At 32.8% G+C, this 16,866-nt stretch overlaps 1 protein-coding gene across 2 annotated transcripts in view; it reads left to right on the forward strand.

The window, feature by feature from the left end:
- Positions 1–16,866, forward strand: part of LOC116431292 (uncharacterized) — a 76,783-nt gene that overhangs the window by 14,424 nt on the left and 45,493 nt on the right. For both annotated transcript variants that reach the window (XM_076371050.1, XM_031986469.2), the window contains exon 3: positions 4,211–4,388. In XM_076371050.1, coding sequence (XP_076227165.1) covers positions 4,211–4,388 — 178 coding nt within the window. The remainder of the gene's footprint in view (positions 1–4,210; positions 4,389–16,866) is intronic.

The raw sequence follows: 16,866 nt of genomic DNA on the forward strand, positions 1-16,866 counted from the left end.
GTTTTTGTAGAAAACACAGTAAGTGCCAAAACTAAACAAATTTTATTTATTATTCTCTTGCAGTGTACAATTTAAGTGTAATTTTCCTTTTATAAGCAGCTATTAATGAAAGCAGTCATCCATGATATTAAGAATATTGAAAAATAGGATCATTATGAGAGAACATTCAACGTAACGTTAACATTAAAACTACCAGACGAGTCAAAATGACTCATTCCTGATTTCTTCTTTTTGCAGTTATTAAGAAGGTAACAGATGTTTCTCTGAGGAATTATTAAATCAATTGATTTAGCAATACGCAAACTCAACTTTAAACCAATTAAAGTTTCAATTCTCAGTTTAACTGCTCGGTAGTTTTAGTGTCAAGTAAGTCTTTTTCTCCTCCTGAAAATTTGGATATTTAGTACAATACAATCTTACAACCCTTTCTACAAATACTCTTCAACTTGAGTTCGAAATTCTTAAAAAAATACAATATGTCTTGACCGGCTTGGTAAAGAAGATTTTCCCTCGAAGCTTTAAACAGCAAAACTAGCAACAGAATCAGGAGTGAAATCGTTAGACCCTGTATTATTGAATTTATTTTCATTTTCCGAGCCCCTTGAATCGTCTTCTCGTATCCTGATCCCGGTATCGAGACGAACCCCAGCATGTTCCAAGGATTGCATGTAATTGGCAACTAATTAATTGAAATGTCACACAGCTGAGGTGCTCGAGCCGGCGTACGTGGCATTGAAATTTCCCGTGGCAACAGCGAAAACTCGTCGCTGATTTCAGGGGAGGGAAGTTCCACGGCGCGTCGTTGGCCGTAATTAGATAGCCTGCTGGGAGACGAACTTCTTGAGTGCCTCGTCGACAGTAACCGTATTAAACGCCGTGCTGAACCGCTTTGTCAGCTGACGTACATATGTACATAGGTAGTTGGTGCCACGGCTGTGACTCAATTTCTATCGGCAGCGAACTTGTTACCGTGTGTCGGTAAAAGTGTAGTTTCAGGTGAAGGGCAATGGCAGAATTGAAGAGTATTGGTAGAAAACGCATTAAATGGCATACTTACAAATTTTCAGAAAGAAGAGGGCGAATAGGGTAAAACGGACTGGCCAGATAAAAAAGGGACAGTAATGTTTTCCATAGATAAAGAGTATACGAGTAATATTTACTCGTATCGAGTAAATATCGTATATCGTGTATGAGTTATTTTTCGATTAAAAGCATTGGGAAGATATTCAGTGAAATAGTTTTCATATTACATAGATGTTGGAATCATTTTTTGTTACCTTCCGATTAAAAAATTGAACAAGGTGACTACAGTACTGGATTCTACGTTCCTTAAGCTGTATTTTTGACACTTAAGTTATTTCTTTATTTCATGTCACACTATAAATTTTACATGTTTTTCTAAATTATAATGCCCAGAACTAAACGGAACACTTCAGAACAGGGGCACCAGGAATCTCTTGCTATGGGCTTTGTTCATAGTTTTAATTGCTTACGTGTAATCGTATTGATTTATAATATAATAAATTAAAATCGAAGATAAGATAAAAACTGACCAATTAGATTGCGCCAACGTAGAAAAAGAAGATGACACATTTATTTGCGATTTTTGTTGACAAAACCGTACATATATTAACTAATAATGAAATATATTTAGCTAGTAATTTTGATTTAGTAGAAATAAAAATTTTGTATTTTTATATGATTTTACATGAGTGCCCCGTTTTACTTTGTCATATTTGCAAAGCGGATATTTCAATACCTTTAGAAAATCTTATTTTCCTTTGTAACTAAATATTTTTATTAAAAAAATCTTTTATTTCCTTATAGCCAAAGGTCTATCTAAGTCTTCCAAAAAAGGTTTCATGCGTTTACTGTTTTAAATACTTTGTTATTACGATTTAAAAAAGCGTTCCACTTCACCCTGTTTTCCCCTATTCAACACGTCGACCACCGCGAAAATGTTGAGTATTTTTTATAATAATACTTCTTCTTTCATAATATAGACAAATGGTATTAGAAATAATTGTTAATGATTTGATATCACATGGATTAGACACAATGGCGATGGAATTCCTCGCTGAATTCCACCCTTTATGTTATGATATTCTCTTTCTTCTTTTTATTTTGTATACATTTTAAATTGTGTATCGGGTTTTTTATAGGATTTCTTCCTAATAGTTGAGTACGAAAGAAATTCTGTCATAAACTAAAATAGCAATCCATCATTTAATGAGGATGCATGTGTGAAGAGTTTCGCAAAGTGCGGTAATAGAAGAATATTATGAATAATTGCTAGAGTTTATGGAAATATATATTTTTATAAAGATATTAATGTATGCGATAAATTGACTTCAATGTTCAGTTACGAAGAAAGTGTAAAGATTTTAATATTTAACCCTTTTATTCCTGAATATGTATTTTTTCCCTAAATCAAAGAGGCGATCAAGAACAGCTGTTTTCAAATGAAATTTAAACTTTTCAGTGAAAGAAATAAAATAAGCACTACTAATAATAAAAATTAGCATTTATGCTCTCAGTCATAAGCAAAGATCCCCGTATGTTACAATTTGCCTTTATGTTTAAAGCGTTTTTTAGTTTTCCGGTAATTTAAAATATTCGTGGTACCTTTGTGTGCCATTCGGGACGAAAGTGTTAAAGAAAAACAATTGAGACGCATTCGAATTCAGCTGGACACGTAAGATTTAAAGGTCCCGACATTAAACAAATTCAATTTGCTTTATAAATGGTTATACTAAAGTGAAAGTAAAGTATTACTATATTGCTTTTATGAAAACGTGTAATTTATAATTTCTTGAAGATTTTTACATCCTATAAATGCATGTTATAAAAATCCACAGTCTGCATTATGAACCTTCTTACGTTATCAAATTAGTCAAATTTGTAATCAAAATCGAATGAAACATATGTGACAGTAAATAAAACTGAAAGTAGGAACATAACTAACTTGCGATATCGACCAAGAAAGAAACGATTGCAAATTCTACCGTAAGACCAAGAATCCGGTTGAATCCTTACATTTGACTCGTAATTGTCTATTTTATGTAGACGTTATACATTTCGATGCACGCATACGGTATGCGCAGCTTGTTCCTTGGCAGAATAGTATACTATCCAAAGGTAAAGGGCCATACTATCCTTTAACCCATACCCAACCACATCTAAGGGTCCCTCTGGATGTCGAGCCACGTGCCGGTTTAAATTTAATTCCGATCCCATTGGTCCATTTCCGTGGCGTAATGAACGCGTTCAAATGCGTCTGTAATGTAGCTTACCGTGACGAACGAAGGGTGCTTTTGTTAATAGCAGTTATATAATAAGAGGATTATCATCATACAAAGCGAGCACACAGTGGGATGTTCAGGGTTTTAGCTCGAAGAACGCGCTCGTCAAAATTGTTTTAATGAACTTACGTGATTTTTGACGATTCGTTCGCGTTCAACTATAATTACCGATTCGACGTTCTCAGCATGGCGGCGCGATAAAGAAACGTGGCACGAAATTGGCCGGGGACGCGCGCTAAAGCAAGTTTTCGAGAGATCGAGCGTTTTTCCGAGCGGGAAATTGAGAAGCACTCGAATCCGAAAATGTTCCTCCACCGAGGCCCTTTGATCGCAGAAATCGTTTCGCGATTGGTTGACCTGAAAGCGAAAAAACGAGAGAAAAAGGAGGTTTATTCAACGAAAAAGTTGGAAATTTCTCTCGCGCTTCAAATGTCTGAAATACCTAATTAAAAATTGAAGACGCGAGTCTGATACTTGTGGTTCTTCCACCGACGAAATTGCTGATTCCTCAGCATACTACTTTTTTATTTACTTATTTATGTCGAGATTGACTTTTTTTCTTTTTTTTTTTTTTTAGGAAATTTAGTACTGCAACAGAGAAGTCTGCTTTCGATAGATGTTAAAAGCACGCGTTAGCGTCGAAATCGATTAACGAGAAGCAGTAACTAATTAATAGCATGTTCAATCAGTATTTTGTTCATTTTTTTTTAATTACTAACGCTATTACCGAAAGGTCGACTTTCAATGTTCGAGGAAGTCGAAAACAGGCACTGACACGTTTGAATCGATTAATGAAAAGCAGTAACTAATTAATGGAATGTCCATTCGATATCGATTTAGGGTGTTGCTCGTTGTCCTGTCCGAACTAATAGCAAAGCTTTAATTAACTGTCTAACGGTGTGTTGCAGTGCCAGATCACATCAGACCACGTGTACACAGTTTACCGGAGAAAGCGTACAACCCGAGAGCCGGGGACGATCTTTATCGACTTCGTGCGTTCAGCATCACCCACAGAGGGATCGTTAATCGCGGAGATTCGATTATTTCGAGGCGCAGCAGGAGCAACACTTCCGTTAACAGCAGCAGGTAATTAATCATTAAGAGATGCTTGATTTCCGTTGTGATTCGTACATTTACGATTAGACTGCGGATCTATATGTACATTTCAGATTTTAAGAACGTAACTAGAAGAATAGAATTACGATGATAAATGATTTTTTTTAATAAATAATGTAAAAAAACACTACGCTCTTGATATTTCATATATTTGCTGTGCTGTGTGCAATTTCTGCAATTTTCCGTTTTGAATTTCATATAAATGTATAAAAATCCACAGTATACTTGTAATATAGATAATTGTAAATTATTTTTCAGTATATTTGTTGTCGTGTATAATTTATATTTAAATTAGAACTCGTAAACGCTGATTCTAATGAGCTTTGGTGCACGTGTAAAGCATCGTAAAGTATGCGCGAGGTATTTATTGCAATTTGTGTTATTCATGATTATAAAGTGAAATTAATTTTCAATGTTGTGGACAAAAAATTTATTTTAATATGCAAATTGACGTAAACAACATTTTCAAAAATTTGTCGATGGTTCGCGGGCACCTTGAATGAATCTTCAACAAATTCTATGGTTATGGATTAGATTGGTTAAAATCAACCCACGTGATTATTACTTGCCATTATTGAAAACATTGATAATATTAATTTTTGGCGAATTTCTTTAGTAATAATACTCTTATTACAAAACAGATTAGTTCCATCGTGTATTTTGTTATAAACGCATTAATGATAGCACTAATGTGTTTATCTTTGATGGTAGCTTTTATAGGTTAATAGTTTTAATATTAATTGCTATATTTATACTAAAACTTCGTCAATATGCGCTGTATACCAAAATTGTAAATTTTCTCAAAAGTCGTACATTTTCCGAATTTTACCAATAAGTGAGAAAACAAAGATCCAGTCGTTACGTGTTATATAACCATGGGGAGATTTAGGTTACACAATTTTGATGAATAATTGGCCCAACGTTAAAGCAAATAATATTATATAAGCACATGTTCAGTTTCAAATATTTATAAATGTACAATTTCATATAAAAAAGGATATACATATCCCTTAAAAACGTATAGCTATTTTTACATTTAATGTTTCTTTTCTGTATTAATTAGTTTTCAAGATACACGTATTTCATAAAGTAGAGTTTTCATCCCTATTTTTTCCTCATAGACGTGAATGTTCGTAATTATAAAGAAGTGTGTATCACATATCTTTTGATGTTCCATGTGTATGTAATTGTGATATTTTAATTAACGCTAATTGACAACTAAAAGAATTTGTCTATAGAATATAATGTAACGAGTATTAATGAAGGACACTATGTACAGAAATGTAATGTAAATAATTACAACATTTAATTTATATTTCCGTTACAATCACAAGAACGTTATAGAATTTCTTATCGGATTTCTTTTAGAAATAATAAACTAATCACATAATGAATACATATTTATTATCAAAAATGATTTATCAATGTGTAAATGAAAGAAATAATACGTTTCAACAAGTTCTTTTGCTTCTGTAGTAACTGCAGTAATTGCAATCTGAAGGAAATAGTGAACCTTTTTTTGTTTGTTAAAAATATTCTGCAACGTTTCCTACAATGAACGATATTTCAATAAAATATTAATATAAACGCGAATGTGAAGAGATTTTGCAAAGTACAAAATACGAAAATTGAGTAAAGGTTCAAGAAAGCATTTAATCGTCTCCAGACATTGAAGAAACCTTTCGACAAACCCTATCGTTATTTTTTTAATTTATAATGTTGAAATTATTCTAGAACTTAATATTTTTTATCATTTCCTTGATATAGAGGGTGTCCCATTTTAATGTATAAATGTAATTATTTCCGGAACTATTTATTATTCAAAAAATGTCTCAAATGCAGTTTTTTTCTGTTGCAATCGATTTTCGACCTACAAAGGTTAACACTTTTGCGAACAATGACCTACTGGATCGATTGATGCAAAAAATTACACAATCATATTTAAAAAAATAGCAGTGATCTTCATATTTCCTACACACGTCCACCTACAGATAAACTAACAGAAAGATGAACATCACCTGAAGATAAAGTAACAGAAAGTTCAAAATTTTAAGAACACCCCCGCCACCAACACTTTTTGAAAAATTTTATTTTGCAATTTTATAGACGTGAAAGAACAATATATTTTTTGCTGAAACTTTATTTTACTAGCTCTTGCCGTTTTCAAAGTAATTCACGGGAAAGAAAAATTTGCATTTCTTTCAAGGTGTGGTTCCACCCCTTCAAAATGAAATCCGGCACGAAAAAAGAATTACAATGCATTAGACTTGACTTACTCTACTGACACATAAAGTCTCATAATGTTTTGAATTTTCGGGTTCGATACCTTTCCTTATAAGTGTACTAAATTATTAATATATACTAAAAATATAGAAAATAATTGCACTCGAGACATGTCTTAAACAATGAATACTTCCGGAGATAATTGCATACAACACACTACAAACTACACAAATTAAATGAGATATGCAACACTATCTTCCATTTTTAATACGCGTATAAACAATTTCTCTATCGAACATATAATAAGTTAGTTGTTTCAATAGAAACCGTTCTGCGAGATAAATCCATGACAAATCACAGAAGACGTTTCAAGTATAGTAAGTTAGATTATTCAGTCACTAAAGTGTCAACGGGAGCAAAAATGAATCTTTAAAATAAATAGTGGTTTTTTGAAATTGGAACCTTAAAATTCATTTCAGATTAGAATCTTCGAACTTTGACGTGGAACGACTAGTTCTAAGTTTGAAAAATTCACGCTTAACAATGGAAAGCTGATAATTGAATGTAGAAAGTTTATCATCTCACATGGACTCGTTACAATTCCCCTATAATGTCCCCTGTCGCGTGATCGAGCGTTCCGCGTTTTGGGAATTTCGTAGCCGATAATAGAGCGCGTTCCTGGCGCACCGGCACGATTACGCTTCCCTCGCTTTCAGGATTAGTATTCCAGGATCCTTTCGTTTCCATTGAATTGCGTATAGCCCGACCTAGAACGAGAACAATGACAAGCGAAATGCGCGACATCGCCAGTCCATCGATCACGTCGCGGTTTTCGTCCGACTTATCACTTCCGACATTTAATTCTCATTCCTGCCTGAGATTTATAATTAATTATGATAAATGTCGTCGTGCGATCAGCGATCCCCGTGTTTGTCGAAATTTGATTATCGTCGGTGTTCCTGTTAACGAGATTCGCCGTGGCTGAAAAGAATAAGTAATTTGCATGAATCCAGGAATTCGAAAACGTTAAAATCATTTTCTCGTAAATTTGATCGAGGCAATTCCAATTACATTGCGACAGGGTAATCTAATCACGCGGCGCGCATCGTTCCAATCGGCCGTCAATTTGTATTCCTCTTGCCCCGACCATTTTTCGTACTTGTCTGTTCGTTACATAAATCTCCTGTAGCAGCGGAGGATCTAGTGGAAACAAAATTAATGGAGCATGCTCGCGCACCTTGCGACTACGGCCGAAACAAAACCAATTAGTTTTGCCGCGACCTGTTCTGCTTTATTGTTGAAGTTTCGAAAATACAAATCTCCAACTACGAGAAAGAAATTTGGCGTGAACGAAGCGCGAAGTTGTGAAAGATTGTGGATAGATAAATCAATCGCCATTTAGAACACCGGTTTAATTCATGTACACTCTATGGCCAACATGAACTAAAAACCATATTTAACCTTTAGCATTTTTCATTCTATAAATATATAAATATATGAATATATGAATATATGAATATATAAATATATAAATATATGAATATATGAATATATGAATATATGAATATATAAATATATGAATATATGAATATATGAATATATAAATATATAAATATATGAATATATGAATATATGAATATATGAATATATAAATATATGAATATATGAATATATGAATATATAAATATATGAATATATAAATATATGAATATATAAATATATGAATATATAAATATATGAATATATAAATATATGAATATATAAATATATGAATATATAAATATATGAATATATAAATATATGAATATATAAATATATGAATATATAAATATATAAATATATGAATATATAAATGTATAAAAATATAAATATATAAATATATAAATAAGTATTTTATGCAATCGCTATTTATATATATTGTATATACATTTCAATGTACATAACAAAACGTTTAAGTATGTTTGGAAGGATTGAAACGTGAAAGAAACTGTCCACAACAAAAGTTATACGAGAGATTCCAGAACAGTTGTAATGGGAATACAAATAAATTTTTTAACATTATTTTCAACGATATTTAAAAGTAATTAATGTCTTTTTAGAACAGTTTTTTTATTCTTTATATGTGAATTAGTATTAATTATATAGGGCACCACAAACTGGTAATTTCGAATAATCACTGCCACAAGTACTGAAGCTTAAGGTCTCTAAATTAAGCAGAATTGTTAATAAATGAAATTAATAGAATGTCGAATTCCATGTGATTCCTATTTATAAAATGCTTTTATGCTAAACAATGGAGCAAAATTTAAAAGGTCAGGTACCGTTTTCCGAAGCTTGTTCATAACTTTTGTCACAAAGTACTCGTTTGTGACCTATGCATGAAAACATCAAGGAAATTCAATGCTGTTGGAATATGTAACCAAGAAGAATTTCAGTGCAACGAGTAAAAATGTCTAAGCCCATTTTATGCGCCAATAAGTTAAGGACAGCGTGGAGATGCGTTATAAAAAAGAATGCGCAATTAACTTCAACGTTACACAATTTACTATCATTTAATTGGACACTTTGACCGGGGAACGAAATTAATTTCTATCCGTTCTCGCGTCTGTTTCCTAATAAACCGGGTCGAGACGTTACGTCTAACAGGGTCGGTCGTATCGCGACACCTCGCACGATCGTTTCGTTCGATTCCCTTCGACTTTCGTTACCAGAACCCATAAGTCTTCTCTCCTCTGACAGAGAAGAATCGTTTATACTCGCGGGAACGATGTTTGCACGCAGCTTGCGGGGAACCGATTCTCACGATAAAAATTTATGACAATCGGGTCCGCCGCCCCCGAAAATTTAATCCGCCGCGATTCACTCGATAAGAGGGCAGAGAAATCGCTGGTTGCTGGCGGGGGTGGTTTATTTCGGTATCGCGTTTCGATGAGAAGGTGGAGGAATCGAGTTTATCGCTGCGATAGCTGTACAAATTGGTCCTCTTGAAAGGAGAACCCGTAAATCATGTTACTTCTCTGCTTTCGAAAAATTAACTAGAAATTTGAAAGTACCGATAATGAGAGACTGTATATAGAAATGAAGCGGACATATGAAATTTTCTACAGGTCTTATGGGAAGTCAATTAAACAATTTTTGAAAAGATAATCAGAAAAATATTTATATTTCAGATTTTTCAATAATTAGAAAAATGTTTAATCTTGGGAGTACTTTGGGAAGAGACACAATGTACAATTTTCATTTTATGATTAATACAAATATTGTTGTACTGCTAGAAGTATCTATAATAGTCATTATTAAGAATCACAGTTCATTCACTTTTCCTCGATTAATTTGTAAAAGTTTCACAAAGAAAACTTAGAAAGAAAATCTAAAATACTTATTCGATTTATTAAAGATTTTATTAGAATTTAAATAAAGAAAAAGTTTCGTTAAACTTTAATAAATTTTCTAATGAATTGAATCAATTATAATACAGTTTGCTCTATGTAACTGAAAATACGTACAGCTAAGACTGTCTCCCTTCCAAACTCCACTTCGAGTATTAAGTCACTTGAGGATTGCAACAGATTTGAAGGGTTGTACACTTACCCGACCATTAATTTGCTTCGTAAAACTTTTCACAATTTGTTGAGAAAGAGTGTAGTTTGATGAAACCGACGAGTCAACTAGTTTGTTCGAGGAAAAAGGGAAAGGGCGGAGCGTGTACGATGAATATATGCAAACGAGGTAATAACTTCTCTTCCCTAAAATATCTTTATTATTCTAAGAAATATGAAAAGATATTTTTTGTGTGAAAGTTGTTTTGCACAGAGGAAAGACTAGTATTATATGATGAAAAATATGTTTCTTGGGGAGGAAATCACGCGGAGGAAATGTCAAAATTGCAGGATCATCGAGTCAATCTTCTTGTAATATAAACATATGTGTAAAGTGCGAAAGTTCACGGTATCTAATAAGAATGTTTGAGATTTAACTGAAATAAATAATCTAATTCACGATTACAATCTAATTATTGGCCAGTTACTTTTTTCATCTTATTAAAAATAACAAATAAACGTTTAATGTATTTTAGCTTTTAATATACTTGTTATTGGTTGAATGTTATATTGAGTAACACAAGTGGTAACAAAAGTTCGTGAAGCCATCAAATCATATATCGTGGAACGAGAAAGTATCAATTAGCAATTAAATGGACAGGAATGTAATTTTCCTCACGAATTCATTATAACAATTCAATTTATGATTAAAGTCTTCCTGCATTAAGAAAGTGGACCAACCCATTATATTAATAATTGGTATTTGACAAAAATATTTTTATAATTCGTTAAATAACACTTAGACTTATAATGTCTATTAATACTATTACAATACTAATTTTTATGTAATAGGTAAATGGGCAATTTTCTATACAGTTCAGAAATTTAATATACATGCTGGTATTATCGTGTTTTAAGCAAAATTAAACATGGTTGGTGAGACATTATGAGATTATAGTAATGAGATTATATAAAATAGAATTGCCGTCAGACGACGGTTGCTGACCAGGTTGGGTTATCTAATCCTGCTGGTTGTCACAGGGATGTTTATGAGGGAGTAACACGTGAATAGTGTTAGATAATATACTGATTCAAATAATGAATAAATAATCTACTATGGAATTGTTCGTATCTAGAATAATCAGAGATATTACATGATAGACGGACATATTAACAGAGTTTTATAGTTTGAAGAGTTCACTCTTATATTATCAAGTATCATTTATTATGATTTTAAAATGTATGTAAATTTAAAATTTAAAATACATAATTTAAAATACACTTCTATCTAAACGATATTTTAAACGTGGCATAAAACTGGCGCAGCAGGATATTACAAAATTTCCAATATTTTCAATCAGATATTAAATTATGCTAAAGTACGATAGTCTAAGGTAATCCTTAAACTAAACTGATTACACCAAATGGAACTAGAAGTTTACCTACGTTTATAAATAAATGCTTATAACTGTTTGATATTCAGACAAAAAATGTATTTTATTATATAAAATTAATAATCTATTCTCATACATTTTAAAATTTTTCGTACTCAAACTTTTATATTAATAATTGATCTCAATTAATATACAACTGCCGATGCTTTTCAACTAAATAATTGACATTTTCAACATTTCTTCCTATCGCCAAACATAAACGAGATGTTCGTGGTACTAAATTATCCTTTATTTTCGATGAGCAGTATTATCAATTCCGTTTCGCGTATTAGTAATGTTACACACTCTTGCATCAACGAGTCGAATTTAAAAGACTCGCTTAAAATTGTTAGTGCAGCGTGTGCACTTGGCGAGAGGACCAGCCAGAAAAATTGACGAGCACCACTTCGATCGACCAGCCCAGGTCTCGCGTAGCTAGTCGCGTTAAAGGAAAATATGTACAGCCGTATTGGCTATCAAAAAATTCATTCCCACTTCCACGCCTTTCCCTGTCCGCCGTTTCACATTTCGGTATTCCCTATTCAACTCTCATCATGTTAATTATGGGGTCGTCGTCCGCACTTGTTGAGTAATGAACTGTGAGATAATGGATATTGGAACTTTTAAATTACTTTTTTGATTATCTTTGTTGACTAAAGGTTAAGTTATGTAGCTTTTTCTTTGCTCTATTTTTCGGTGTTCGATTTCATTATATAAAGCGTGTGCGAGTTAGAAACATTGAATTAATTTTGATAATATATTGTATTATAGATACTTGTTAATCGTCTATTATAAACATTACTATATATTTACTTTTAACGGTTGGTAATCCTTTCGTAATATTCACATTATAAAACAATGGGATATTGGCCAAATGTAGAGAAAGCATAGATAGGTTTCTTAACTTTCTGTCGACAATATGCGTTTTTATCGACGTGGTCGCAAATGTAGACTTTTTATAGTCAGGATTAATTGTTTATTGTTCTGAGTTCTGTAAAAGTCTGATAATCTTCTAAGATACATATTATAGTCCCTAATTAAGTACACAAATGACACTTTAGCCAAACCTTCATATCGCAGTAAAAATTAAAAGTCGAGATCAAATTACGAAGAAATGAGATTGTCAACATGACTTTAATGCTCCATATTGTTAACGATGGGTTAATATAACAAAACAGAGAATACATCTGAAACTACAGAAAATGTAATAAATAGAAATAAAAATGAAATTTGCTGCATTCCAGTATAGTGAAACCTTCATTAACACTAAACGTATCGGCACTGTGCATGTATTCCTATCGTAACCAATCAAACAATTGGTTACAGAATAAAAGTAAACAAGTTAGACGGTAAATTAGTCATACAAGGAAAGGTATCGAACCTGGAAATACAAAAAATTATGAAACTTTGTGTGTAAGTAGAGTAAGTCAAGCTTAATAAATTGCAATTTTTTTCGTGTCAAATTACACTTTGAAGGGGTGAAACCAACCCTAGGAAAAAATGCAAATTTTTCTTTCTCTTGGATTACTTGAAGATCAGTAACGCGTAGCGAAAAAAAGTTTCAACAAAAAATACATTTTTCTTGCGTGTCTATAAAATTGTAAAATAAAATAAAAAAAAATTTTTTTAATTCTGAAAATTTTGAAAATGTTATTTTGCAATTTTGTAGAAGTAAAAGAACAATGTACTTTTTGTTGAAATCTTTTTCCACTATTGCTTACCGTTCCTAAAATAATCCACGGAAAAGAAAAATTTGCATTTCTTTCAAGGGGTGGTTCCACCGCTTCAAACTGAAATCCTGTACGAAAAAAGAATTACAATGTATTAAACTAGACTTACTCTACTTACATACAAAGTTTCATAATTTTTTGAACTTCCGAGTTCGATACCTTTCATTGTTAATGGGAATAGAAATAAAGGGAAAGACGAATATCAAAAAACTGATTAATCCAATAATGTAAGAATTGATATAAAGTTACATGAACTGAAGAAAACGCAGAATTTTAAATCATATTTTAAAACCGATCATTTGACTGGTCGCGGCACGTTTGGCGTTAAAGGTTAAAATCCCTTCATGCTAATGTCCCCATGAAGTTGATAATTTTTCGCATTTATTTACTGTATTTGTCGAAGATACTGAAATTCTTGGAGAAGTGATAGAAGCTCGCTGCCCACCATGCTGGAAGTCGTAAATGGGGGGTGGGCGTCAGAACTTTGTGGCCTGTGAAACTTTCAGCGACATTTTCCGACGACCCCGCGAGTCCATTCGTGAGGACTTCTGAATTTTTGGGGGGAGAATCGCCAAGTTTTATCTCGAGTTGCGTTTACCTTCAGACTCGCCTCCGTTCAATCTTCCCTAAAGCCTTCCACGTGGAAGTATATTGCTGTTGCTTTATACGGGCTCTTCTGATATCAAGGAATTTAAATTAACCTCTCGCGTGAGCGCGTGCCAGGACGAAAGCTACTGAGATTCTGCGGAGGAAAGAAACTTAACGGTTATTTTTGGTTTCGCGGAATTAATTCTTTGGATTGATACTCTTTGACGATGCGTGACTTTGAAGTTTTAAAAGCAGTTAGAAATAATTCTTTTTCAAAATATTCTTTTCGTAATAAATTATTTAACAATGGAACCACCGAGCATTGAGTGCGATTGATATGTAATCCTTATGAAAATGGTAACGATAGATTTTTCTCGGTTTCTTCAGATATTTAAGTGAAACTATTTACTTTCCAAATTATTTAGGATATTTAATATTTTTAAGATACCTATAATTGCCAAATAAGAACACAGAAACCAGTCATTTTGATTAACACGGTAATTCTAGTGTTAAAATTTGATAACTGATTAATGATTACTGCTTTCAAGGTACATAATTTTTTATAAAAGAGATTATGTTTCTCGAGTGCAGTCTTTTTTTATCTCTGCAAAATTATATTTTCGAAATTATATATAAAAATATTATATATCAAAATTATTGCTGGAATAATATTTAATACAAGCTTACGAACATTTATATAATAAAATAAAAGAAATTTTTTCTGTTGATACATCTTTCTAAAGTTCATAGAATTCTTATCACGTTCACTTTACGTATCGAAAATAAAATTAATACTATAGATATTATTATTTAAAATTACAAAATAGTGCATTCTATTTAGAAGCCCGATAATTTGTTCTACTTTCATTCTTTCCATGCTTTGTTTAGAAGATTCGTTTGATTTAACAGAATACTACAACTAACAAGAATGCAACCAAAACAAATGGTGATGGTGAACGTGTTAACCCTTTGCAGACGACTGTCGACATTTCGGCGAGATGAAATTTTCGTATTTGGAAGACTAAGTTGCAGACAAACAATTTAGTTGCTCGAACAGCAAGAAATCATCGCGTGGTTTCCTTTTTTATATTAATTAAGCATTTAATATATAATTCAGCTTTATCTGCTGAAGGTTTTGTATATTTCTAATAATTTTCGTCCGCAAAGGTTTAACTTGTTAACTGTGGAATTTAGTTTGAAAAATCTCTCGTTTTACGCATAATAATATCAAAAAATGAAGTGTACTCGTCAAACGCAGGACAAGTGCACCTAGCATATATTTTAATGAAAAACCAAAGCAAACCAAAGAAGAACTATACTTTCATCTGTAAAAATTAAGAATTCATCGTTGAAAGAATCAGTATCATTTCAAGCTTCAAGATGACGTGTATACTCGTCAAACGCAGTTAACTGGTTAAGGAGTTAAGAACGCATGTAGAGTCAATTTAAGAAAAATTATCTCTTCTGTATTTACAATTTTAAAGGACACGAAAACCCGCGCGTATCGTAATATATTTTCACCTGAACATTCCTCGGATCGCTAGAATGATTCAATTCCTGGTGGAAACGATCCTCCCAGTCTTCGGCGACGTGTATAAACGACGCGGCGCGATGCCAGACGACGACATCTTTCAGTCAGTCGATGGAAGAGATTGTAGCAGCTCGGATGCTCTTTGTCCATCGCAGTACAAGCAAACTGTAATCTCACTTTTGTCGAGAAATGCGTCACGTTCGTGTTCAGATTCCCCTTTAGTTCAAAGATGCCTACCGTCCCACTGCGCGGCGGGGTCAGGCCTATCGTAAACCGAGAAACGCTGGCCCGACCTTTTTAACGGGTCTCGTTCGACCTCAGTTAATTGGATCTCGAAAACGACATCGAACCACAGCCCTGTATCCAGGACGAATTATCTCGCGTCCCTGGCTCCACCGATGATATTTCCTTCCCCATCTTTGCCCGACGATAGACGATGCAGAAAGGTTAAGGGTGAAGGGTGAAATTGCGCGTGAACGGTCGAAATCGGCATCGCACGGTCATCGGGCTGTATGGGACACAATGCCTCAGTGATATAAGAATATTAGATTGCTGTTTTTATTTATTAAGTTATTTTATGTATTTGGGATTGAATACTGCCGTAATGGCGAATTCAGGTTTTGATGTCTGAAATTAAAAGCTTGGCGAAGAATGAATAATTGAATAGTTGAAGGATTGAACTATTCAAATAATGAGAGTTTGATACGTGATTTTGTTCCGTTTTTGATGCGTAATCTAGTATTTTATGGAAGAAATGTTTAGACATTTAAAAAATTCTAGTTTTCAAAGCGTTAATAATTAGAAGTAATTAACTGCATATTTTATACATGAGTCAATCATTAAGTATAATTATTGTCCCCTCCCGACAACTAAAAGAATGACTGAATGGAAAAATCTTTGCTATTGCTGACGTGTACTTACGATCATCTGTTGTTTTTGTAGATAGCTATCGAGCACTTGGAAATACTTAGCGTAAGAGGAAATCAATTTGCGTCGCGTTAACGCTTAGAAGACCGTTCACGACATTTATCGTGTTGTACTACGGCAAGAAGTTCACAGTGATGAAAATATAATTCATATAAGCTGGAAAATGCATTCCTTCAGCACGGAAGCCGTATCGCACATAACTGAACATATTGTGTAGATTTATCAATAACATGATTCGAAATATTCGAACTAAATATTTCTTCTGTTCCTAACCTCGTACATCATATCATGCATGGTTTAATATGTTTTGTCCGATTTTATATTTGCGTGACTCAAAAAATATGTAACATTTTACCGAATAAATGAGATACTTCCATTTCTTTAAAAATATTAAAATACACGTTATAAAATATTAAAATACACGTATGTTATCAAAAAGACGGTAATATTCTTTTCCCATTTATTTTTTTATGTATG

Source organism: Nomia melanderi, chromosome 9 (assembly GCF_051020985.1).
Source record: "Nomia melanderi isolate GNS246 chromosome 9, iyNomMela1, whole genome shotgun sequence".
Classification (NCBI taxonomy): Eukaryota; Metazoa; Arthropoda; class Insecta; order Hymenoptera; family Halictidae; genus Nomia; species Nomia melanderi.